Here is a 26,553-nt window from a genome sequence, read left to right as displayed (position 1 = left end):
TTCCAAAGGCCTCGCTCCTTGCTGTGTGAACGCCGACTCCCTGGGCAGAATGCACGGAAGCAGATTCCCAAACTGCCTGTTCCTTTTTGTAAAAATGAATAAATAAAGCATAATAGTACAAAGCAGTCCTGAAAAGATGATCCCTGCCCTGAAAGGTACCTCCGTTTCCCCTCTCCTGGAGCATCCCTCCTCCAGTGGACCGGGTGCCACCCAGGGTTTGCCTTGCCTTAGGTCAAAGAGTGTAATAGAAACACGCCACGTGTATAATATCGGAAGCATAAATATTCCTTTAAAAAAAGCACAAGCAATTATGAAACTCCAATGCAGGCTGAATGGCTGAGCTCACACAACATGCTAAACCTTCTGCATGGGGACGAAATATACCGAACCATCCACTAACCCCACAGGGTGGGTGCACACAATACACGGAGCGACAAAAATCTAAGGAAGCTGAACACCAGCATGTTGTGTGAATGCAGCCGGGCGGTCCTCCGCGGACCTGCTGAGCGTCCCGCAGAAGAGGGCGTTCCCAAAAGGTTGGAGGGCGTTCCCAGCCCACAGACACCCCTCTCCCGTCCCCGCCCCCCCGCGCCCCAGCCCCGCGATCTCCGGGTCCCTGCTTCACGCGAAACGCCTGCGCCCACCGCCGCCGGACGCCGCCAAGTGGGGCTCGGCCTCTCGGCGGGCGAAGCTCTGGGGATGCAGGGGGGAGCCCGGGGGGCTATTTACAGGCGAGGGCAGCTCCAAGCGATCGTCCGCGGGCTCCGTGGTTGCCGCTCCTGGTGGCCGAGGCGGGCTGAGGTCTGGGGGGGGGGGGGCAATGCCAAGGGGCGGGCCCCACCGAGACCCCCCGTCCAGAGGAGCCGGGCGGGGGGGCGCTGCGCGGGAGACCCCCGTCCCTCCGAGGCGCAGCCACCCGAGGGGCTCCTCCGCGCGGCTGCGGCGTGGCGGTGGATCCGGTCCGGTCCGGGCAGGGCGCGGGGCCGCAGCGGGGCTCTAGCGGGCGCAGGCAGCCTCGTCCAGCGAGCGCTTCTTGAGCTCCTTGGCCAGGCGGGGCGGGTGGGGCTGGTGGGGCGCGCGGGCGGCGCCCGGCCTGCCGCGCTCGGGGAGCTGCCCGGCCAGCAGCAGCAGCGGCGCGTCTTGCAGCGGGCGGCCGCCGGCCGGCGCGGCGCTGTCCTCCGCCTGCACCCGCAGGTACGCCTGCGCCTTGTGGTGCCGCGCCTGGCGGTCGCTGAAGTCGATCACGCGGCACTCGTAGGTCCCTTCGTCGGCCGGCCTGACCCGCGAGAGGCGCAGCTTGTGCGAGATGTTGCTGCCGGCCACCTTCACCACCTGCGGGCAGAGCAGAGCAGAGCAGAGCAGAATGGTCGCGGTGGGGGGCGGCGGGAGGACCGTGCCTCCCCCGCTGGGCTAGGTGACCTCCAAGGCCCCTCCCATCCCCATTCTAGGATCCTAGGCAAGGCTTGGATGCCCGGGACCCCCAGCCTCTGCCAGGGCAGGCCAGTGGGAGGTGGAAATGCCTGCCTTCGGGTTGGCCTTTTCACAGGGCTGCCCCCTTCCTAAGGCTCAGCAGCCCAGTGGGGGTGTAGGCCCACCCCTGGCTGTGGGAGTTTGGAAAGGCACTGGGCACCTGCCCCCCGCCCAAAAGAAGAAGAAGAAAAAATGTCCTGCCTTTTTTCATTCAGCTTCTAAGGCAACCCGAAGGGAGCCCAGCAGTCCTCACTTGGTGCATTTGTGACTTTGCAGGTAATTGTGTCGCTGGTTTTTTTCTCTTTTGCAAAATGGTATTTATGGATCCAGGGACTGAGGTGGGAGGCCCCTACACACACACCTTGAAGAAACCGTGGTGCGCCTGGGGGTGGGGAGGGGGGATTTACTTGAGAAGGAGCGGGGCTGATTTTAAGCCACCTTCAGCATTCCTAGGCGGGGATGCACATCCCTCATAAAAATATCCAATCAACCAAACAGCATGTTGCCCAATCCTCCCCGGCCTTGCTTGCCATGTATCCTCATGCACAAAACCGCTGCCAACGTACACAGAACTAGCATAATCAGGGAAAAGACAAGGTCGCAAACCCCACCCACCCTCTGCATTCCAGGAACATTTGGGGGAGGGAGAGAGAAGGCACAGATGTGCATTTTTTGTCTACAGCTGGCAGCTTCGCAGCAGAGATGCGGGGCTGCTCATTTCTTTTAGCTGCCAATTCAGGGGATCTGCAAGATCTGTCCCAAAAAATCAAGATGGCACCATCTTGACTTTGTTGACTCCGCCCTGGGGACGCCCCTGTCTGCCATGAACTACCAGGCCGGCCTGTGTCACATGACAGAGTGGAATTTTCCTTCCTCCTCCATCCATTGCGAGTTAGTTGCGGGGGGGGGGCCAGGGCACCACCCCGCCCAGAGTGCAGGAAAGGGCGGAGAAAAGCTGAGCCAGCCCCCCGCCCCCCAGGCTTGCCCCTTTCCCTGGCCGTCGCCTTCACCCCGCCAGTCCCTGTCCCTCCGTCAAGGAGACCCGGGGCACTCTCCCGGGCATGGCTTCGGAGTCGATGCAGCTCACGTGAGCTAATTAGCTTTCCTACCAAATGGTTTTGCTGTTGGAATTTATCACCTAATGAAATTTAAGGCTCGCTCACGAGCTGCAGATGCTGTTATGGGGCTGGGTCAATAAATCAGGTTTATGACCCACCCTGAGGCCGCTGGCTCTGTTCCCATAATCACGGCGGGTGGGAAAACCTCCACTGCCTCCACAGGCTGAGCTGTTACCCTGTTTAAAGAGTAGGCCAAGGTCATGGGCAAAACCGCCTGTTTCTGAAAAGGACAAGTGGGAAAGAGAAAGGCTGGCTGGGGCAGGTGTGGGAAACAGGCATGGGATAATCCCTAGGGAGCGAGAAGGGCGTTGACGCCTTTGGGAATGGCCAGGCACCCTCAAGGCTCAGGGGGGCCCTGATCTGCTTTCCATCACCAGCAGCCCCAGGTGAAGTCTTGGACTTCTGCATTGCCCAAGCTGGTGCCCTCTAGAAAGGGCTGCCCCACCGGGCACATTGTGGCTGCATCTGCCTGGCCTGGAGGGCTCCTGGGTGGGGAAGGCAGTGCAGACCTCCCCCTTTGGCCAAGAGGACCAGCAGGGGACAGGGGGTGGTGAGTGGCAGTTCCTGCCTGGGGTAATGCCAAGAGAGCCGCCCCACTTGGGTGGTGATGGAGATTGCTGCATTTATTTATTTATTTTATGTGATTTGTTTAAATTTACATCACCACCCATCTTCCCCAACGGGGGACTCTGGGCGGTTTACAATAAAGGGGGCAGGGTGGGCAGGCAAGGACACTACACCCTCCTCCCCAGGACACGGGCTCCCCCTGCATCCTTTTCCATCTGTCCGCCAGAACCGCCAAAGGGCCATGGTTGCGTAACCCAGAATTCCCCCACCAGCACGCTTTAAGATGTGTAGACTCCAACTCCCAAAATTCCCCAGCCACACAGTTGCTTGAGGCCGAGAAACACCGGCATAGCCCATCAGCCTGCTCTGAAGGCAGCTAGAGCTGACCTCTGAGAACATGCTGGGTGAACTCAGCCTAAAAGTGCTCATGCGCCCCACGGCTTTAGGTTAGAAGAGAGGGGTGAAACGTGAGTTTAACGGCAGTTGCCTTTTAGAAATAAATATTGTGTTGTGACTCAAGGCAAGTCAGCATAAATTCAGCAGAGAGACTCTGGATAGCAAGCCAAGATGCTCTTAACCGGAGGGTGGGCAGGTTTCATCGAAATATCTGCAGTTCCTACAACCGGCGGGGCCCCTCGCTCAGCGATGGATGGACCAGCCCCAGTTTCAGGACTGGGTTTCCTACCGACCCACTTCATTTGGCCCCACGCGCAACCGGCTGCAGAGCCTGTGTCTCTGGGCGGAGGGTGATGTGTTCCTGCCTGCCCACCCCGCCCCCTTTCCCTTCTGCCCACCCTTGTCCAGGCCCTCCGTTCCTCCACCGTGCAGAGCAAGGAGTCACATAAGGAGATTAACGGCCGGCAAACTGAGAGGCAATAAAAGGAAATGTAACCGCTCGCTCAGCAGGTGGGGCCCAGACCGGCCCGGCCTTCCCCCAGCAGCCCTGCCTGAGGAAGAGGAGGCCTGGCTCAGGGTCCTCCAGGGCTGCGGCTGCAGAGGGGCAATGCCCAGTGGGAGGTGGGTCACGCTGCCTGGAAGCACCAGGGCCTGCTTCAGCTTCGTAAGAGTCCAGCCAGCTCTACAGCAGCCCTGCGGGGTAGGTCCTCCGCCACCACGTCTTTTTACATTTCTATTGGGAGGGGCATGCCCTGGTTCCCAGGCCTCCCCTCTCCTCACTGACCCCTCGGAAGCCTTTTGGGGGAGATTCTTGGGAGGGCAGCCGGAAGACCCACAGCTTAAAGGAGGGGAGCCAGCCTGAACAAAGGCTCCCTGGCAGAAAACAGGAAGGTGCTGGGGGGTCACAAAGGGCAAGATGGCAGCTGCAACTGCAGAATCAAAACCCTGTCCTTTATTACAAGCGTTGCGATGCGTTGATTGCAGAGTTTTGGTGACATCCTGGCATTACTGACACACCCACATCCTGCAGGAAGACCCGCACCCCTGCCCAGGCATGGTTCATTCTGTCTGGCCACCGACAAGGAGCCTCATCCTCTGAAGTTTTAACTGTCTTCTCAGCTCAGCCCCAAAACATCTGCTCTAAGTTTTATGTTAAAGCTTTCCTCACCCTTTCTAAGCTGGGATTAGAAGCCTCCCAGGCTTTCCCAGGATTCATGAAGAAGAGGGGCAGCTGTTATGCCCCCACAGCTGGAAAGACTGGCAGTGGCAAGGGAAGGGAAGGGAGAACCTGGTTCGAATCCTGCACAGCCAGGAGAGTCCTGAGGAAGCCTTGGCTCCTTGCTAAGCCACAGGTTGACCATGTTTACCGAGTGAACCCCAAAAGGCAGCATTCACATGACCCACCAAACCAAAACCATGATGGTTTCAGTGGCTGATGTGCCCACAGCACTTGCCCTGGCATCTCTTGAGAGGGTTGCCCCAAATGTGCCCCTTTCTGTGTCCCCTTGGCCAGGGCACCCTAAAGGCCCTTTCCCAAGCCAAGGTGGCCTTCCCAGAAGGCCTTCATGGGGGAGGGAAAGCCAGCCCATTTCCCATTTAAACACCCAGGGAGGGCCACTGCTTTCCAGGACTCACACACACACACACCCGCCACAAACACAGCTAGCTCCGTTTTTCCCAGATTGCTTGAATGGCTGCTGAGCCCTTTGAACGGTGGCTGGATGTCTCGGATGGAGTCCCTTCTGCCAGGGGAGCATCCTTAGGAAGCTGCCTGCGTCAGTTCCCCAGTGGGCTCGCTCTTGGCTGGCAGCATGACCCCCGGCTCCTTTTACAGCCTCCCAGCCACTGCGGACCGCCAACGATCTGCTTTCCAGAGCCCCTTCGCAATCATTTAGGGCTCAGAAATGTATTTTAGGGGACACCAGAGTCTTTTCCAGTGCAATTGGCACCGAAGTTAATTCCACCTTTGGCAAGAATTTCTGGGCTACTTATCCCCAAGAAGGTACTGGAGCCAGTTCTCTGGGGTGCAGCAGGCATATCCAAATTGGTGCACAGGCCTTCGCCAGGAGGAGAAATGGCTGGTTCTACAGATGGCGTTCCAACACATGGATGCACATTGGAAATTCAGCGTACGTGGGTCCTTCCCCCGGCAAGGAGATCCAAGGCTCTCCTTCAAAGCGGTTCTGGCTTCAAGAGCAGCGTAAACGGTCAGAAAACGGTTGCTTTTGAACCTTCCTCAAGTGACGTGACGCAGCCTTCAGCAACTCCCACCTCTACATGGGTTCACATAACAAACAGGCTGAACTGGGTCAGGTCAAAGCTGAGCTGCTGCATCAGCACCTCTAGCTTGGGTAGTTTTAATCTGGTCTGGTTTCAGCGTGGCTTAAAAATACTGCCCGGACCAGCTGGTTTGATGGGGACACCTTTCGGTGCAGGCTGCGCAGGCTGAAAATGGGGCTCAAAGGGGAGGCTGCGGCTGGAGAAAACTTGCCTCACAGCAGATCGGGAGAAAAAAGCTGGATTTTCAAGCGGCACCAGTTTGGCTTTTACACTCAATTTACTTGGGTGCCTGGCTTAGCTCAGAAGGGCCCTGGCTGGGGAATTCTGGGAGCTGAAGTTTACACAAGCTGGCTGGGGAGTTCTGGGAGTTGAAGTCCACCCATCTTAAGTGTTGCTGAGGCTGAGAAAGACTGCATTAAGGGAATCTGTGCCTGATGAGCCCAATATTAAAATTGCACAATGTCAGAAGAAAGCGCTTTTAAAATATTATTCTATATTTATCACGGGCAAAGCCCTCTGCTGAAATGAGCTGGAAGATAATTGCGAAAGCTATGAATACCACCACCACCCCATCAGAGCAGAGCATGTCAGGAGCCTTGAGAGGCCAGGAGAACGTGTATTTTCTTAGCAAATTAGCCGACTGACCGTCTCACTCCATTCCCAAGAGCTTCTCTGGCACAAAATCTGCTAAGGTAAAGAAAGGGGGGGCGGAGGTGATGGGGAGGCAAAGAATGGTGCTTGTGGGAGAGTGGGAGACAGCAGCAGAGTCTGGCCCAGATCTTGCATGAGCTCTCAGCAGAGAGTAAAAGCCGGGATTGCAGTTACAAAGTCTGGCTCAGCAGAGACTCAGAGTGGGTCTCATGGTTAAGGCTGGGTGCCCACCTAGGTGCTTCTCGCTCTTCTGGGTGGGCGAAGCGCCAACAGAACGTGGCTGACCTTCCTTGCCCTCTAAACGGGGTCTAAAAGTCAGGAGTCCTAGAGCCCTTTAACTTTCATGCAGCTCCCAAAAGCTTCTGCCTTTTAATAAAATTGCTATGTCAGAAAATGGGCTCCCAGGCAGGGTCTCTCTGGTCTTTGGACCCCAACGACTAACACGGCTCTCCCCTTGCAACAGCTAATCGGCGTCGGTTGTGAAGAAGAGCCAGTGTCCAGTGAAGAACCTTTTCTGATTTGGCATCAGAAGGGCTGGATTAGGCCAGGAGAGTCCCGAGAAATGAATTCTCAGGAATTTCGTCTAGCCTGAACACAAGTCGCTAAGCCTGTCTGGCTCCATAAAGACTAAAGATCTATTGATTTTATGGCTCTCCCATAAGAGGGAGGATCTCGGTGGCCTTCTTTTTCTCAGAACCAGGAAGATGTTCACCAAAGTTCATGGCCCCCAGGAGCGATTGCTTCTGGCCCTGAAGGGAGCTGCTTTTCCAATGCATCCCCAAGAATAAATTTTAGTTGGCGCCACCCTGAAGCAGAAAAACAATGGCAAGCATCATTTTCTTAACCTTTCAGTTGCCACAAAACTCTCTTGATTCTACTGCTTTAGACCAGTGTTTCTCAGCCTGGACAACTTGAGGATGGGTGGACTTCAACTCCCAGAATTCCCCAGCCAGCATGTTGGCTGGGGAATTCTGGGAATTGAAGTCCACCCATCTTCAAGTTGCCCAGGCTGAGAAACACTGTGTTAGACTGACAAGGCTTCCATCCCTGCAGTGCCAATGGCCATGCTAGCAGGGGATTCTGGGGGCTGTAGTCCAAGCCCTTTGGAGGGTCCAGGTTGGGGAAGACTGCGGTAGAATACTTGACTTCGCTAACCCGGTACAGATGAGAAACGCTACCGCAATGTATTAAATAAATAAATAAAGCAACGCCAGAGAACAGAGTTCTCCCAACCTGGACAATCTGGAAGACACAAAGCCCGGGGCTTAAGTTGCGCAGCTGGTGAGGTGCGGGTCCCTGAATTTCCGGGGGTGGGGAGCAATGAATCTCATGGCACATATTATGCAAATTGCATCTGCATCAGCCATGAATTCATCATTTGTGCTTGGACAAATGGGGTTCTGAGCAGGAGGCCAAATCCAGGCGGGACGGGGGCGGGGGCTGTGCCCGGAGGAGAGCTCCTGTGGGTTTCCTGGCTCGGGCAGCCCCGTCTCTCAGCACAAAGAGGAGCCAAGGGAAAAGCAGAAGTCCCTGGCACCATTCATTTCTCCCATTGCCCCTGCTCGGGCAAAGGGCTTGGGCTGTGATTTATTGGTGGGAGCAGCAGCAGCTGGGGATCCAGCTGGACCCTGAAGCCAACGCTCCAGAAAATGTGAAATGCCCAACCCAGTTTATTTCATCGCACCAGTCCTATGAGGAGGCATCCAGCGGGGGAAAAAAACGGAACGGGGTCTGGCTGCTGGGGAAACCCACATGGTCCAGGCATTATCTGAGTGGGACAAAAAAGGGTGGCCCCAAAGGGGATGGTCGCCTCCCCCGCGTTAAAGCGGGGCTTTAGGCAGGACCTGTGGGCACAGCGAGAGGGCCAGAAGCAGCGTCTGCTCATGGTCGGCGATGGGGATCCTGCTGGATGAGGGCACCACTTGGAGCCCATTCAGAAAGCCCTGTCTTAAGGCAGGCTGAATGGCTGCTGCTGTCCCCAACGGCCAGGCAGACCCTCTCCTTCCCAGCTGCCAGTAGCCCCACTTCTTTTGTCCCAATTTCACTGCTGGCTCTGGGGAGACGAGATCAGTGGTGGGAGCTCTCTCTAGCACAGCAGTGTTTCTCAACCTCAGCCACTTTCAGATGTGTGGACTGTGAGATGTGTGGAATTCAACTCCCAGAATTCCCCAGCCATCATGCACTGGCTGGGGAATTCTGGGAACTGAAGTTCACACATCTGAAAGTGGCTGAGGTTGAGAAACACTGTTCTAGCTGATTGGGGGTGGGAGGGAGTGGGAGATGCCGTCCTCCAGGCTCCCCAACTCCTGGGTCATGGCCTGGCAGGAAGACCACCTACCTCAGAGGCCCCTGCCATCCCCATCAAGGAATCTTGGGGAAAGAAAGGGGGCAGGCTGTGGGGGTGGGGGGGCGGAGCTACCCGGAGCCGCAGTACTGTATTTGACTTCACGCTGCGCCTTCCTCTGCGTGTATTGCAGCAGCCCCCCCCCCCCCAGCAGCAGCAGGAGAGACTCCTAATTTAGTTAGATTATTCCACGCCGAGCAACTTCAAGGGCCATTCAGCGCCCTTCTGCCTCTGGCGTCTTTTTCCACGGGGGAAGTCTCTGAAATGCATCTTTCAAGCCACAAAGGAGGCTGATTGGAGCCCTCCTGTCCATCTCAAAGACCGAGCGGGATCCGTGGCTCCCACGCTGGTTCAGATGAAAGGTTGCTGAAAGATGGTTTGTCAGCTCCCGTGTGGTCAGAGGCAGGGCAGGGTCTGAATGGGGCTTGGAGAGCAGGGAGGGTTTTTTCCCAGATGAGATAGGGTCCCACCCCCGTCCCCAATCCGAACTACACTGTTGGGGGGGTTGGGTTTTTCTCCTCAATTCATTGTCACCTTCCAGGTCTTTTAATCCAGAGAGGCTAAGAAACCAGTCCCGTTCCAAGCAATTTAATCGAGCAGCAGCTCGAAGGCCCTTGGTCAGGGAGGCTTCATCTGACTCCTGCGCTGAGCAGGGGCTGGAATCCAGGGCCGCCAGGACCCCCACCCCCACCCCGGACGCCGTGGAGGAAGCGCCACTGTGCAGTCCCAGGGACCGGAGTGTGTAAATCTTTCCCGTCAGGATCAATGAGGTGGATTAATGGCGGGGCCATCATTCTCGCTTAAAAGAGCGACTCCTCACAGAGGGGGGAGTGCAGTGTGGAGAGAATGCCAAGGGGAAGGCAGAGCTCCCGAAAGATGCCCACCCCTGTGGATCCTGCTTTGGTGCAGGGGGGTCCCAGAGTGGGACCCCTCCTGATTGCTCAGGGGCCGGGCAGGCGATTCCCGGGGGCTGGGGGAGGCTGGGATGGGCAGGAGCAGAAGCTGGGGGCCCTCCTTGGTGCCAGAGGGGGAAGGAGGGGGGTCTCTCAAGAAAAGCGCAGGCCCCCTTCTCTCTACTGTCCGCCCGCTGTGTGGAAGCCGTTGGGGGTTGGGGGTTGGGGACCAGAAGCCCCGGCCCCCTCCCCCGCCCGCCCGGCCCCCCCTCCCAGCCCCGCGCCCAGTCTGGCGCCCAACTTGGCCAGAGCGGCGCGCGGCTGCCGTGCCTTGATTTAAAGCCTTCCCAAGGAGTCATTATCGAAAAACTCACGCTTATTTTTGTCGCGTCCTTCCCGGCTTCTTCCTGCGGAGATGCTTTTAGCTGTCGGAGAGGAAGGGGGGGAAGAGACGGGAGGAGAGAAGCCATTAGTTCAGCCTGGGAGAAGCGGGGGACCCATCAAGCCAATTCGCACCCGGCCTTTAATGCGGGCTTCAAAGGCAAGCGCGCGGGGGGCGCGAGGGAGCGGATGGGGCGGGAGAGTGGAGATGGGGCCGGGCGGGGGAAGGAGCCGCGCCGATCTCCGGGCTGGGTCCAGCCAGGCTTGCAACGTTTCTCGGGCTTAGCCCGCCCTGACCGGGCATTCATGCAGGGCGTGCCGGGGTCTTTCAAACGCGTCATCGCGGTAAGCCTCCCGCGGTCCAGGAAGGCAGGCTGGGGCTCAAGCTGCCTTGGTGATTTGGCTTAACTCTTCTGGGTGGGGAGGCGAAGAGGGACAGCTTCTCACCCTCCCCAGGCTGCCCTCCTGAAGTCCCTGAGCCCAGCTCCATTCATCCCAATGGCACCCGTGCAGGAGACCGCCCTGGGGGATTATGAGACTGGCTGGTTTCTCTTTGTGGCCTGCCAATCCACCCTGCGTGCATCAAGTGCCATGCATCTTTCCCCAGATCAGGAAGCCGGGGCTCAGACGGATGTCAGTGCTTCATCTCTCTGGCTAAAATTCCTCCCCCCCTCGCCCCCAGGCAACTGTTCGAACCCCCCCCCCCCCGCCGGGCTGGGAAAGACAGCCCGGAAATAATGGGCGACCTTTCCTGTTCTCCCAGATTCCTGAGAGGTGCTTAACATTTGGTTTCAAAGTCAGCAGGACCGTTAATAAAACAAAAGCGGACCCAGGGTTTGGAAGCAAAGTGATTTGATGCCTCCCCAGGCACAAAAGGCAGCAGCTCTGGCAGGGCAGGGGGAGTGGGGGGGCTGGTGTTTCATGTAGCGATCTCACATGCTTTGTTAGCAAGACCTCATACATGCCAACAGCCACCCCCCCCCCCCCTAGAATTGAAGTACAGGGTTAAGAAATGCTGAAGGGGTGCGGGGGAATAACTCCATTTCCCCATCCTTGCTTGTTTTGCAGAAAGCTGCTTACTTCCATGAGCTACAAAACCACCAGAGCCTGCCTCTCTTCGCCGCCGCAAACGTGCACATGGACAGATCTGGTGTCAACAGCGCGCTGACCGCATGAGCACATGCTCGCGTTTCCTACACAGGTGCAACCACCTCTCAGAGCTCAAGAAAAGCGCCCTTTTCTCCTCTTTGCCAAGCCTGGCAAAGCCCATGCTGGACCGGCCATTCCCATGGTTGATTCCTTCCTCCCGTTCCTCCATTCAAAAACAAAGGGAGCGGGGGACCGGAGGGACATCCGTACAGCCATGTCTAAGGACCGAGTTTTATAAGCCACACCGGGCATCTTGAACTTGCTGTAAATGGGGACCATCAGAAGATATTTTCAAATTGTGGGCCAAGTTATACCTGTCATTTGCAATGTGAAGGTTTGCGTGAGTGCGTGTCTGTGTATGTGCGCATTCCACAGGGACTCTAGTTTTCAGGAATATCAGAAACTTTGGGTCAGAACTTCCAGTGAATACAAGTATTCCCTGCATGTTGCTTTCTCTGTCCGCCAGTTGTAAATCTTTCGGCAGAACTGGATGCCACTGTTCATAAGTAATGGACAGGAAATCATGAATCCACCTTTCCCAGGAGGTTACCATCCTGCAAAGGGGGGCTGGGCATCTGGGGCCAGCCATTCTCATGGCCCTCACCAATTTGGGGGTGCAGCTGCGAAAGCAAAATGGGGAGCAAAACAATCTCAGCTTCTCCTAGAGATTCAAGTGTTGGGACTGTCGGCATGTCCTACTTTCCTGTCTCAGCAGGATTCCTGCATCAGATGATGGGATAGCAAGGAAGAATGTCTGAAGCCCTGGGAGGAATGGGGTAGGAAAAGCAATTATGTCCTCAGCAATTAGCTAAGGGATGGAGGCGCAGTTCTCAGCACAGGGGTGGGGATAATGGAGAGCAGAGCAAAGGAAGCCGAGGGGAGGAGGCCGGTGTCTGAAAATGCTGAGACCTTGGAGGAGGGGAGGGGGGCATCAATCAAGGCAGGAGAACCATTGCTGAGTCCAGCAAAAAGAGGCGGGCGGGCCCTGGGAGAGCAAGCAAGGAAAACGACCCCAGGCCACGCTCGCTCGCAGAGGCTGACATTGGTTTGGGGGCTGTTTTCAGTTGCTCTGCATCCAGCATCTCAGCTGCTTTGGGTCACTCCAAACTGGGGTTTGCTTCAGTTATTGGGTAAGCAGTGTCTTTCCAACTTGGCAACTTGACGATGGGTGGACTTCAACTCCCAGAATTCTGGGAATTGAAGTCCACCCATCGTCAAGTTGCCAAGACTGAGAAACACTGGGTTAAAGACATCCCGCCTTATGAGTCCATTGCAAAAGAATCTCTCAGGATAATTCATCGCCTTTAAAAATGGCAGAGTGATAAAAAGGGGAATATAAAACTGTATTTGTGAATCAGGAAGCATCTGAGGGGGGTACATTGGATTTTGGGCATCTGTTTGCAGGTTTATGCTGTCTGTCTCCAGCTGCGTGGACTCCACCCGCAAGAGAAAGCCAGCTGGCGGTTGTGGTGATGGTCTTGGAGCTGGGTTCACATCCACTCTCAAACGTGGAAGCAGCCTGGCCTACCCCCCAGGGTTGTTGTTTGGGGGAAAAATGGGAGCAGGAAGGGCTCTGTACCCTCCCGGGAGCAAAGGTGACCTACATCTAACAAGCAGACACTTGGACAGAGAGGAGGAAGCCCGGCATTTCATAGAATCATAGAGTTGGAAGGGACCTCGGGGGTCATCCAGTCCAACCCCCTGCACACTGCAGGAGGAGTCTTTCCACACATTTGGCCTCTGAGAGAGTGCATTTATCCATTTGGCAGTTCAGCTGGGTTTGAGGTCATGAGAGCCTGACTGGCATGAGTCATTTTCTCTTTCTCCCATTCGCCATTCCTGCAGGGGAGGGATGGCCCTGGGGGTGGGGTGGCAAAACAGGGTGGCATCTGCAGTGTCTGCCACCTTGCAGCTTTGATCTCCCCCCACCCCCCATGGATGCCAGTGTCCAAGGGCGCTTCCCTATCTATCTCAGGGAACAGCAATAGCTTCACCCAGGAGGTGCTGTTGAATTTTCCTAGAATCCCCAGAAGCCTGCAGGAGACGGGGCTGGACCTCCAGCCAGCAGAGGAGAGTCCAGCCAGGAGGGAGGGGTAGGCAGCCAGGGGCAGCAGTACCTGGTTGGCGTCCCAGTTCTCCTTCTCCGCCCAGTCCTTACGGGCGCGCATGTACCACCACTGGATCTCCAGCGAGTAGGAAGGGGAGCTGCTGCCGCGGAAGGAACAGGCCATCTCCACGTCCTCGCCAGCCCGGGCGGTCATGTCGTGGGGGGTCTCGGTGAAAAAGGCTGCAGGGAAATGAAGACGCATCAGTGGGGCTGGGAGCCATGATGCCCAGGAGGCTCTTGCGCGGCTTTGGAGCTCCCAAGCAGCTGGGGCTGAAGGGCAGGTCGGTGGGCCCCTGGCCCTGGTCCTGGCCCTCCCTCAAGGCCAAAGCCGGAAGCCTGGCCGGGTGCTCCGGGCTCAGCCCAGGGGTAACCTGTGGGGTGTTTCCCCCTTCCTCTTTTCCCATTTCTCAAACCATAAAAAATCAGAGCTGTCAACCTATTAAAAGTCCTTCAGCTAATTAGCCATCTTCTTTCAAATGATTAATCAATTAGCCAATTAAAATAAATACTACAGTAACTCAATGCAGGTGTTATCTTGAGAATATGCAATTAAGATGGCAATTGCTCTTAACTAAATAACACAGACAAGCCATGTATTGTTGGGGAAATCAGGTTCAACACGTGGCCTCGGAGAGGTTGCTCGAAATTGGTCCCACGATCCCTTCGGTGCACCTGGCTCTGCCAGCCAGCAAACTGCCACAGTCCTGGCCCAGATGCGTTTGGGAACAGACTGGGAGGAAACCAGATAGAAATGGCTTTGCTGCCACACCCAAATGCAAAGGTAGGACACTGCAAATGCAAACAGATGGGCAACCACTGAAGAGAATCGGTGTTCACATGATGCGTTAATGGCACTGCATTCTCACGACAGGCTCAGCTCAGTTAATGCTCATTGGATTATATTTTTTCTGAGCCTCAGGAATGGTGCAAACTCAGTCCATTTGGTTAGTTTTTGAGTTGGTCATTTGCTTGACTCCAGGAAGTGGTGCAACTAACTAAAACAGGTTACAGGTAGTCCTTGACCTATGACCATAAATGGGACCAGAACTTCCATCGCTAAGCGAGGCGGTCATTAAGTGAGTCATGTACAATTTTACACTTTTTTGTCGCGGTCATCAAGCAAATTGTTTTTATTTTAAACCGCACAGAGTCCCTCTTGTGGGGGGGGAGATGGACAGTGGCAAAATTTGAAAAATAAATAATAAAATCACTGCAGTCGTTAAGTGAATCACGTGGCTGTTAAGCAAATCTGGCCTCCCCCATTGACTTTGCTTGTTGGAAGCTGGCTGGGAAGGTTGCAAACTTGTGGTCACCATCTTGACTTTTTGCCAATTCCCCCCCTCAATGGATGCCCCCAATACAGGCTGTCAAAACCAACACCCTGCCCTGTTATGGAACTGAATATCCAGGAAGGATATTCTAAGTCCCTGAATACACCTGTGGGAAAAATCCATGGTCTCCTGCTGCTGCCCATCCCTGCCTGCCTGCTGATGCCTTCTTAGAGGGTGGGGGCAGGGGTCAGCTGCTCCGGTCCCAGCCGCCCATGGGCCCCTTTCTTCCGGCCCAGCCCTTCTGGGCACCCCAGGGGATCCCTTGTGGGGACAGAACCAGCTGGGTTTCCAGCTTCTCTTGTTCTTGTCCACCTCAAACCTTGGTCTGCTCCCTTCTCTTCCTTAGCACAGCATTGCTGGGCAATGCAACCATTCCTTAGCTTGCTTTTGAAGTGCGACATTGTGTTTATTTCTTTATTCCTTGGCTTACTATATATATATTTTTCTTGCTTTATTGTTAAATGCTCAAGAGGTGGGGGGGGGTTGCTGGTCTACTCAGCTGGGCCGTAGCCCCTGGCACAAGGGTCACTAACCAAGCAGTTCACACAACACACACTCACACACAGCTCACGAAGCAACGGCTGGTATTCACCGGCTCATCCAGCTGGAGCATCCAAGAAATAAAGCAACTGCCTGGGAAAAGGTTCTGGATTAAGCATAAATAATCTGCCAGCTCTGCTCCTGGAGCCCTGTGGCTCTGCCTTGCTCCTTCTGCATTGCGGGAGCCATTTTGGGCAGGGAAAACTGAATTGAGATTAGTCACTGGAGCCCCTGGCCAGAAATACCTCATCTCCACCCAACACATGCAGAAACAGGTACGTAGATGGGGGAGAAGGAGGGGCAATTCCGGAGGCCTGAGGGACCCTTCCATCTTCTGCTACCAGGAGGACTCAGTTCTCTCCCTCTCCCCAAGGAACAGGAGAGACGGGCTCTGGCGAAGGGTGCAAGCTCAGCAGCCGTCTTCTCATTATTTCCTCCACTCTGCCCGTCTTCTGGTTGGGCTCACCGTGGAGTGAAGCTATGAGTGGCTGCACACTGAAACTGTTGGGGGGGGACCATTTTGGTGAAGGAACCTCCTTCCTTCGCCGCCATCAGACCTGGTCACCAGTCATCCCGAGAGCCAGTTTGGTCTAGCGGTTAAGGTGCCAGGCTAGAAACCAGGAGTCTGTGAGTTTTAGTCCCGCCTTGGGCATGGAAGCCGGCTGGGCGACCCTGGGCCAGTCCCTCTCGCTCAGCCCAGCTTGGTGCAATGTAGATCAGACTCCTCATGGTGCACCCCGGGCAACCTGACTTGTCACGGCTAAATAGTCTACACATCTGGCTGCTGGACCTCACAAGGATTTCTCAGCAAGAAAAAAAAAAGCAGCATGAACACCAAACTGCTATGCCATATGATCAAAAAAGAAAGAAAAACAGTCATCCTTGCTGCACTTATGCCAGCCACGCTTTTGCCCCAACTCCTGCTAGTCCAGGAGGAAGGAAGCAGCAGACAGCAGCATCACAGACACGGGGAGCCAGAAGGAAGGATCATCTAGTCCCGGGTCTGGCCATTACCAGGTGTGCGGACTTCGGATCCCAGAATTCCACAGCCAGCATGACCACTGATGAGAATTCTGGAGGATTCTAATCCAATTCTCCATAATGAAAGCATCTGGGGAAGGAGGCTGTTCAGCCTTTTCTGAAGAACCACCAGGATGGAGAACCACCACCTTGATAGGTCAACTCTTCCGCTCTTGAACAGCTCTTACCATCAGGAAGTTTTTCCTCATATCTGCATGAAGTCCAGGTAGTCAGTGATGTGCTTCTGCATCCACAAACCTGCCCCCTGCAGGCAGCAGTCCCAGCATAACAGCTTCCCCACATCCGCACAGCATTGAGCACCTCAGGCTTAATGGGTGGTGTTTTTCCGAAGGACATTTTGGAGGCCCAGAATTTAGAAGCACAGCAAAGCCACAGAGACTGTTCACACAGCAAGGGCAAGGGATGCCGGCTTTATCCGAGCATCCTGTCCTCCCTGGCGACCCACATCTGTCATTCTGGGACGAGGGCAGGGGTCCCGCTGCCTGGGCAATGGAGTCGCAGCCTCTCCTGAGCTTTGAGCTGGTCCAAGCAGCAAATTAACATCGAGCTAGACAGAAAAGCTAATACCCTTAATATGTCTTTGTCCCCTAGAGCCTGAGAAATCTCAGACACTTATCGCTTTCCTTTAATCCATCTTAACAGGGAGCACAGGAAAATACAGCGGTGAGGGGCTTAATGAGGGCCTCCCCATCTCGTCTCCCGTCTCCCGACTGGTTTCACAAGATGTTTCCTCTCTCCCTGGTCCCTCTTTCGGCCGGGAAGCCACGCAGCCCACTTGCCCATGGAGAGCGGACAGGCAGGCAGGCAGGCAGGCAGCTCTTCCAGGGGTCCCACGCCAAGGGGGAAGAGGCGTCCTCGAGCAAGACTCTGGTGCGTCTGTGCATCAAGGCCCCCAAGGACAGACGGGATCCCTGCTTTGCGTGATCGCTACAAAGAGGGGATGAGGGGGAAATTTGCAAGGCTTGAACTCCTCCAGTCCCCCAGACCTGGGAAAGCTTTTGGGCAGCCCTTCCCACACCCCTGCGGGAGCCACATCACCTCCTGTCACCCTTCCGAGGTAGTCCAGACACGAAGCATGACCAGATGGACTAATTATACTTTACTGTATTAACAGAATCTTGCAAGTCTGAAAGTGAATCTCTCCCCCCTCATCTTTGCAGCCCAAGAGGCGAGGGAGGGTCCCTTTGCCACGTCCCCATTCCTGCTGTGCGCTCAGCTGCCTCTTCTCTGACCTTCCCCGGCTGTGGCTGTCCCCCGTCTCCCAAGGTCACTCCCACAGACCATCCCACCTCCTTGCTGGGGGGTGGCTGGCCCAGACCAGCCCCACTTGGACGGTTTTGTCCCGAAGGGGAAAGGTTCCTCCTCCCAGTGGGGGGCGTGGAACACAGCACAAGGGTCCCAACTTCTCCTCCTGCATTGGGGTTAAGCCTGCAAGGGCTTTGGGGTGCCCGCAGGGAGGGGGTCCAAGAAGACGAGATGGGCACAACCACGCAATCAAAGCCTGTCCTTTTTTACGTGCATTGCGTGTGCTGTGGGTTGCAACATGCAGACGTTACCCACACAAAAGGGCAGGGCTTTGATTGTGTGGTTGTGCCCGCCATCTCTTTTTGGACCCCCCTCCCTGGGGATAACTGGCAAATAGAGGGAGAAAATGTAGAAGCAGTGAAAGACTTTGTATTCCTAGGTGCAAAGATTACTGCAGATGCTGACTGCAGTCAGGAAATCAGAAGACGCTTAATCCTTGGGAGAAGAGCAATGACCAATCTCGATCAAATAGTGAAGAGCAGAGACATCACACTGACAACAAAGGCCCGCATAGTTAAAGCAATGGTGTTCCCCGTAGTAACATATGGCTGCGAGAGCTGGACCATAAGGAAGGCTGAGCGAAGGAAGATCGATGCTTTTGAACTGTGGTGTTGGAGGAAAATCCTGAGAGCGCCTTGGACTGCAAGAAGATCCAACCAGTCCATCCTCCAGGAAATAAAGCCAGACTGCTCACTTGAGGGAATGATATTAAAGGCAAAACTGAAGTACTTTGGCCACGTAATGAGAAGACAGGACACCCTGGAGAAGATGCTGATGCTGGGGAGAGTGGAGGGCAAAAGGAAGAGGGGCCGGCCAAGGGCAAGGTGGATGGATGATATTCTAGAGGTGACGGACTCGTCCCTGGGGGAGCTGGGGGAGTTGACGACCGACAGGAAGCTCTGGCATGGGCTGGTCCATGAAGTCACGAAGAGTCGGAAGCGACTAAACGAATAAACAACCCTGGGGACACCCCTGAACTGACTACAGCCAGCCTAAAGGGTTTGGATGAGGTCCCCCCCCCCCCGTAATAGTGGAAGTGGATCTGGCCTTTTAAAGCCAATTTAAACCGGAGGGGAACCCCACCTCCTCCCAGCCACAGGCCTGGCCCCAGATGGATGGAAGCAGGACAACAGCCCCAGGACTCCCAGCCCGGGCAGAGCAGTCATTGGCTGATAGCCCTGCTGGCTGGGAGTTCTGGGTACAGTAGTCCCAACGGTGCTGGAGGTCCCAGCTTAGGGAGAGCTGCCGTGGCTCCATATTGTCCTCCCTGCAGGGTGGGGAATAGAGTTTGAACCCCGTCTGCACATGCTCAGAGGCACTGCTTTACTAGTTCAGATCTGGGCTGCTGATACAGAAAGGTACAGATATTTTTGAGAGCTCCGTCCCCTACAGAAAGCCCTGGGTCATTAGCCTGCCACCGTGGGTCTGCGTCGGGGGCCCTTCTTCCAGTCCCCCGCCCCTCTGACAAACGCAGCAGCTCTCTCTGCCCCATAGCCCTCCATTCCTCACGTGAAGCTCCCTCTCAGGAAGCCACTTTGACTACTGAGTTTAAGGAGCACGCTTTGTATGCGCCTGCCTGCCCCCCACCCTCCCCACCTGAAGCCTGGGTCTAAACGACTCAGAAGACAATTAAGGTCCGCTCCCGAGAATGAGAAATTTGGCCATGAAGAGCAGGGGTGGAATCCGACATCTTTTTCCTGCCAGGTTTAATCAGGGAGCCACGATGTTAATTAACCTCTGAGTTGCAAAGGAGTGCAAAGGAGTGCCCTGGGGAGACCAGGCTGCTGAACTTGGACGCCTCCCAAGGTATGTGGGGCAGGTGGGGGCGAGCGGGGCTGCGAGGGAAGCACTTCTCCCGCAAAGAGCGCCCCAGCTCCTGGAAGGCCCGGGGAAGGTGTCTGGAGGGCCGGGATGAGTTCAACGCCATGCGAGGGTTCCTTCGCCATAGGGCTGGAGCACGCAGGACCAGCTCTGGCTGAGACCCCCACAGGTGGGGAGAACAGACCTCTGTGCCCCCTCAGCCACACGTGCCCCTCCACAGGCACCCATGCTCTGTTTCAAAGAAGAAAACCTAAAGCCCACCGAAGGCAGGAAATTGGGCAAAAGCAAGGGTTGCCCCCCCCCCCCGGAAGAGGGTAAGGGGGGAGCGGTTTTCCTAACTGCCCTGAAAACACAAGTCAGAAAAGCTTGAAAACAGGGGAGGGAGGTGTGTGTGTGTGTGTGTGTGTGTGTGTGAAGGGCTGTGCTGGCCAATACAGCTTCAGTGCCCAACCCGCCCTCCTCCATATCTGGGCATCCTGCTTAGCCAAAGGAGCTCAGATCGGAGAGGAACAGCTGAAATGTTCAGAAGCCAAGATGGACGAGGAGAAGCAAGAAATGAAAGCAACGTGGCTGCAGCTGTTCCGGGATCTGCCCTCAGGGAGGAGGAAGGCCTGCAAGCTACTGCTCCGAACGAGACGGAGCCTCCCGCCAGGCCTGGCCGCCGGGGCCCCCCTGGAGGATGCCCGTTCAGGCAGCGGGTGAGGAGCAGAGCCAGTCCGCCCAGACGGAGGAGCGAGCAGGCCGCTTCACTGCCCCCTGGGGGTTTGGGGGCCGCCAGGAAGCCCATGTGCGAGGGGAGGGTCCCTGCCCCCAATTAATCTCCTCTTAAGAGGGGACCCAGAGGATGGCTCTCCGTTCCAGCTGGCTTGCTTTCAGCCAGCGGGGCTGGATTGATTTCTTCCAACACAACAGGCAATTCTGGACACTTTACAGTCCTTAAACCACCAACCCAGAGCTGGTCTTCTCCTTTCTCGGAGCAGGACGGATCTCAACACAGCTCTGGAAAGAGAAACCCGGGGAGCAAACTCTTTCCAAGACGACATCAGAAAACAGTGCCCATCACTCTCAGCCAGCCTAGGAGGTTGGAGAAAGTCTTTCTAAAGTCAGAGGTGACTATTGGAGATTCATAAATTTCAATGGGGGGGGGGCTGGTAAGAAGACAGCGTTCCCCTCCTCCCCCAGGCCACCATCTCCCCTTCCCAGTGCTGGCGGGCTTGAAACCGGGGAGCGGGTGCAAGATCAGCTGAGCCCAGGTCCACCCACAGAAAAGAGCAACCCTCGGCTTCTAGGGAAGCCTGGATGAGAAATGGATTTCACATCTGTGTGGCCTGCCCCACAATAAAGTGAGCAGAACGGGATTTCAGATTCTGGCACACCTGTTTAAAATCCGTTTCTTTCCCTTCCCCACTTTTTTAAAGCCTGTGATATTTTCCTGGTGAAAAAGAAATGTCTCCATTACTTTGAACGTTCAGTGGCATGAGAAATGAGCAACTGCAAACAGGTCAGGGAGCCCCATTTGACGAGGTTTCTCCTTGCTTCGCCCCCCACCCCCCCACCCCAGGCATGCATCCTGCCCCTCAAGCCCTACAGGTAGTGCTCACTTAACAACCATTCATTTAGTGATCGGACTTACAACGGTGCTGAAAAAAACAACCATTGACCAGTCCTCACAATTATGACCGTTGCAGTGTCCCCATGGTCACATGATCACAATTTGGGACCTTGGCAACTGGTTTGCATTTATGACTGTCACTCAGTCCTGTGGTCATGTGATTGCCATTTTCTACCCAGCTGGCTTCTGGCAAGCAAAATCAATGGGGAACCGTGTGATTTGCTTAACGACCACATGGTTCATTTAACACCTGTGGTGATTCGCTTAATGACCACCACAAAGGGTCATAAAATCAGGTCAGATTTGCTTGATGACTGCTTCGCTTAACAACCAAAATTCCGGGCCCAATTGTGGTCATAAAGCAAGGACTACTTGTAAAGGGATGGCTTGAGCAGAACCAGACCTTAGCCGTGGGAGCGGCATCTGCTGATTGAAACCAAGGAACTGCTCCAGATAATACATGAGGGGCAACTCCTTTCCAGTCACTCAGCTGGGCACGGCCTGCAAATGGCAGATAATAGTGAAAACACTGTTAAAAAGGCGCTCTACAGCCCCCACTGCGTCTGGGTTGGGCCAAAGGTTGATCAGCCCCTGAGAAGATCGGAAGCTTTCTGCCATTTGCCCCAGCACAGTGTTTCTCAGCCTTGGCCACGTTCAGCTGCGTGGACTTCAGCTCCCAGGATTCCCCAGCCAGCAAGGAGTCCTGGCTGGGGAATCCTGGGAATTGAAGTCCACACAGCTGAACGTGGCCAAGGCTGAGAAACACTGCGCTAGTGTATATGAAGGGGTGCCAAACTGATTCTCCTTGCAAAGATGCCCACCAGGCAAGCAAAACAATTGGTGCCTGCAACCCCCTTCGTCGCAGACTCCCAGCTGCAGCCGCTTCCTCCCCCCTCTGACAAAAACCCTCCCCCCTCGATGATGGGTGTACCCAGCCGGCATGCAGGCACCACCATGAATGCAGGGAAGAAGGGAGCAAATGCATCGTCTCTGGAGGGTTGGACTAGATGATCTTTGTGGTCCCCTCCAGCTCTGCAATTCTGTGATTCTATTGAGAACAGCTGCCCCCTTCCCCAGGACAGGCAGTGGACCAGCCAACCTGTCCTCTTCTGCCTGATGGGCCTCTCCTAGGAGCAACAATCCTTTACGCCATCTCTTTTTTCCCTTCATCCATGAACTTAATTAAATCATCAGCTTCTAATACCCCCACATAGAGTCTTTGACGGCACTTGATTTTCTGCAAATATGCAGAAGCAGAATTACAATGGACATTCTGCACAACACTTAACAAAGCATTGTATCAATTAGCAGCAGTTGCTGTTTAAAAGAGAGAAATGTAAAAACAATAGGAAATTGGTGCTGAACATAATTATAACCGCCTTGCAGTAAGATAGCGTTTTTTTCATCATCACCGCTTAGTAGAATACCTGCCTCTAAAAAGATTATACTTTGAAAATTCCATTTTTAATTCACTACAGTTCCATTGTCTACTTCTTGATCTTGTATATGGCATGAATTTCCTATCTGCAGGAGTGTCGGGGGGTCAAAAAAGTCAAAATGGCAGCCACAACCAAGTGATTGAAATCCAGCTCTTTTTTACGTGCTTCGCAATGTACAGTATAAAGGGGCTGAGCTTCAGCTGCGTGGTGGTGGCTACCATCTTGACTTTTAACCCCCACCCCCACCCCCACCTATTTGTGTGTAGTAAAGGTAAAGGTTTCCCTGGACGTTGTCCAGTCGTGTCCGAAGAGCCGGCATTTGTCTGTAGAAACTTCCGTGGTCATGTGGCCGGCACGACTACACAGAACGCCGTTACCTGCCCGCCGAAGCGGTGCCTATTAATCTACTCAACCCACCTTGGGTTAGAAAAAACATGCAATATAAGCAAAAGCAAGCTGGAGTTTAAAATGTATTACATTAGAAATATTAGTTTGATTCCTTTCTGTTAAGTCAATTGTTTCATATCAATGAGACTTCAAGACATGATCAGTAGGTACACATTGAATTTAATGCTGGACTCCCGTTGGTGCAGGCAGTGCTGTTCTTCTCTGACATTAAAAAGATATATTGACTGTTGTACCTCAAACCCATACTTGCAACTAACTTTAAAAGTCTAGAAAATATAGGAACAATCTTCGCCTGCTGCTCTGTCTCCTCTTTCCTAATCCTTAGCCTTCTTCCTTTTAAACCTGATAATAAATTTGTTTAATACTAGGAGTGCGATGAGAGAGGATTTTGTAGAATCAGAGATGCGATTATTAATGGAAACCTGTTCCTGCTTAACGTATTTCGCAAAAGGATCAGTCACAAATTTAGCCTGGCTTCAAATAAATTCAGTAATTTCTCCACACGATGATAAGTACTCATCAATTAAGACTATTGGGAACATTTGATAAATGGTGAGCAACGACCTGCATTTAGAATCAAGGAAAACTCTTCAGTATGATAAAACATTTATTTTAAGCCCAGAAGGTTGTTTTGAATTTTTTAAAAAAATAAAAACTGGGAAGGTGATTCAAGATCTGAACTGACTATATCACACAGGAATTCCTTTTAGCACAGAATTTCTTTTAAATCTAGTTCAGCAAGTCTTCAAGAACTGACCATGAAGTATTCTATTTCTGGCACCACACTCTGCTAAAATTATACTCTCTAAATTACCACTTTTCTAATTGGTTTTGTCAGTATTATAAGCAAATTGACACATATTACCATCTTTCCTGGAAATGCCCAATTAATCATTCAGTTTGCTAAAAAGAGTCAACAATCTTTCATAATGAATCTTTCAATTGGTTTATTGTCCATATTTTCTAAGGCTTATAAAATGATGTTGCACAAGAAATAGATTAGATTTGTGATTAGAAAACATTGACAGAGTAAAATACCATGTTCATTAGCTCTTTGGCATTTAAATATCTCTCTGCCTGAAAAATTCGCATAACAAGAAACAGATTTGAAAAATCCTGCAAACAGATCAGCGTTCTGGGAGAGGGGGGATGTCGAAGTAATATGGCAGCCTTGAATTTCATCCTGGAATACTGAGATTGCCAATTTACTGAATATCATGTACGGGTTCATAGAAACTCCCCAAAAGTCTACTGTCTCTTTTATTTTATTTTTTCACTAATGGCGCGGGGGGGGGGTTGTTGGGGGGAGAGACATACTCTTTTTAAACACAATATTTCAGTTCTGTTATATTTGGCTGGTTTAGAAAAAAGGCAAAAGTCCTAGAGGAAATCAACACTGACTGTGAGATTCTCAGATTCTCCACAGCAGTGTTTCTCAACCTTGGCCACTTGAAGATGTGTGGACTTCAACTCCCAGAATTCCCCAGCCAGAAAGGCTGGCTGGAGAATTCTGGGAATTGAAGTCCACACACATTAAAGCCGCCAAGGTTGAGAAACATTGCTCTGCAGTATTCAGGGAAAATCTGCTGACTGAATTTAGTAAGATGTAATATAATGACATGGGCTGAACTTACACACAATAAGCTTCCATCTGAGATTGCCAAGCATTTTGAAGCATCAGCAGGATAAATCAGCAAACTGATGTGAAGTATACAAGATTACTGTAGCCCAGTGTTTCTCAACCTCAGCAACTCGAAGACGTGTGGACTTCAGCTCCCAGAATTCCCCAGCCAGCACGCATCTTCAGGTTGCTGAGTTTGAGAAGGACTGTTCTATTCAATAAAATAGCAAGAACAGAAAATAGTCATCAGCCAGCTTTAAAGGCATCAGTGCTTGCCATAACAAGAACAATAGCAGAAGTTTTGATGCAAAGAAAAACCAAACAGGATCATCCTTCTATAAATGACTACAGTCAATGCAAAAGGGCCTGTGACTAATGAACACCAAGTCGCTCCATTGCAGAGAATTGGGCTCCCATCCCTGTCCCGTTTTCGTACCCTGAACACTCAAGGTCGGAGGCATCTCTCTAGCTTGGACGTTCCCAACCTGCTGTCCCCCAGAACTCATCTTTCTCACAATTCCTGGCCACCAAGGTCACTGTCTACCTCGGCCGGGAAGGTGTGGACATTGCAGTCCTTGCATATCATCCGACGCGAGGACTGCCGGATCTGCCGGGCCAGCAGCTTCCATAGGTCCCAGGAGATCCTCTGGATTGCCTTTGCTCCAGTCAGGCCACCATGGAGAACCCCAGAGATGACCCTGGAGAAAGTCTGCCAAGATGGTTTCGACAACATGAACTCCAACATTGATGTCAGCCAGATCAGGAAACCAAGAATGTCTGGAACTCTACTGATGCAGCCTACAGGTAGTCCTTCACTTACAAGCACAATTGGGACTGAAACTCATCGCTAAGTGAGGTGGTTGTTAAGTGAGTCATGCCTGATTTTACGTCCTAATTTGCCATGGTCGTTAAGCAAACCACTGTGGCCGTTAATTGAATTATGTGGTCATTAAGCGAATCTGGCTTTCCCCATTGACTTTGCTTGTTGGAAGCGGGCCGGGAAGGTCACAAATGGCGATCATGTGACCCCAGGATGCTGCAACCATCGTAAATACACGCTGGTTGCCAAGCGCCTGAATTTTGATCACGTGACCGCAGGGACGCTGCGACAGTCGTAAGTGCAAGGGCCAGTTGTAAGTCACTTTTTTCAGTGCCATCACAACTTTGAATGGTCGCTAAACGAATGGTGATAAGTTGAGGGCTACCTGTATATTATCGGGATCTTGAAAGCCTGCTTGGTCTTCTCCTTCCCTCCCTCTCATGCCCCAGGAAGTTAGGGTGGAGCGAATCGAGACTTCCTAACGTTTTCTTTGCTTCCTGGTCTCCAAGTGTGTTGGCGTTCATGTTGTTGAAACTGTCTCTGCGTAATTCCCTCAAGGTCATCCCTCCAGCCACACGGGAGAGATGAAAACAGCCAGGGGAAGGCAGACTGGAGCAAAGAGAGATGTCTGTGACCGCCCGCGGAGGGAACAGCTGAGAACCGCATGGAAGGACAGCTGCGCCCCCCACCCCTCCCTCCCATCCCTGTTGTTGCTGGATGTGGGATTCTGCCGCCCCCTTGCCCCCCCAGGGCCCCTTGGCCACTCCAGCGTGCCTTTTTTCCTCTTTCCTCCTTCAATAATTGCTCCAGTTTGGAAGGTTACAAATTAGCTCATTTGGAAGAGGTTAGCATTCCTGCACTGGAGTCAGACAGGAATTGATTTTTTGCATTCACAGGAAAAGCTTAAATTATGTTCCTTTTTAAATTTCATGTGTTTGCACAAGGGCACCACACTGATCTGTGTTAAGCTTGTTCAAATGCCATCCCGCTCGCAGGCTGCTGAAGATGCTCCCTCACTTGGGAAGGAAACGAGAACCAGTTGCATGTGGAGTGGGGCCCCCGACTCTGCCCATGGGGAACCGCATGCCTCTCTCAAGCCCTGTGGCAAACAGTTTTGCAGGTTTCTGAAACAACAAGAAACTGGCAGAACTCGTTTGTCAGAAAGCAGGGAAGGAGGAGAAAGTGGTCAGGCCATCTTTCAGGCACCCCTTGCCAGCATCTAATGAAGGTGAAGACATTCTGAAAATGGCCCATTGGGA

The 26,553-nt window shown here is 53.5% G+C and overlaps 1 protein-coding gene across 2 annotated transcripts in view; it reads right to left on the bottom strand.

Moving 5' to 3' along the window:
* Positions 1-584: 584 nt before the first annotated feature.
* Positions 585-26,553, bottom strand: part of VSTM2L (V-set and transmembrane domain containing 2 like) — a 50,430-nt gene continuing 24,461 nt past the window's right edge. Inside the window, exons 2-4 of one of the 2 annotated variants that reach the window (XM_063296854.1) lie at positions 13,367-13,536; positions 10,094-10,144; positions 585-1,332 (exon numbers count right to left, since the gene is read on the bottom strand). In XM_063296854.1, coding sequence (XP_063152924.1) covers positions 997-1,332; positions 10,094-10,144; positions 13,367-13,536 — 557 coding nt within the window. In that variant the 3' untranslated portion in view covers positions 585-996. The remainder of the gene's footprint in view (positions 1,333-10,093; positions 10,145-13,366; positions 13,537-26,553) is intronic. The other variant, XM_063296856.1, reaches the window with a different exon arrangement.

The sequence above is a fragment of the Candoia aspera genome, chromosome 3 (assembly GCF_035149785.1).
Source record: "Candoia aspera isolate rCanAsp1 chromosome 3, rCanAsp1.hap2, whole genome shotgun sequence".
Lineage (NCBI taxonomy): Eukaryota > Metazoa > Chordata > Lepidosauria > Squamata > Boidae > Candoia > Candoia aspera.
The sequence above is the reverse complement of the archived record's forward strand: the minus strand, read 5'-3'. Positions and strand labels throughout refer to the sequence as shown.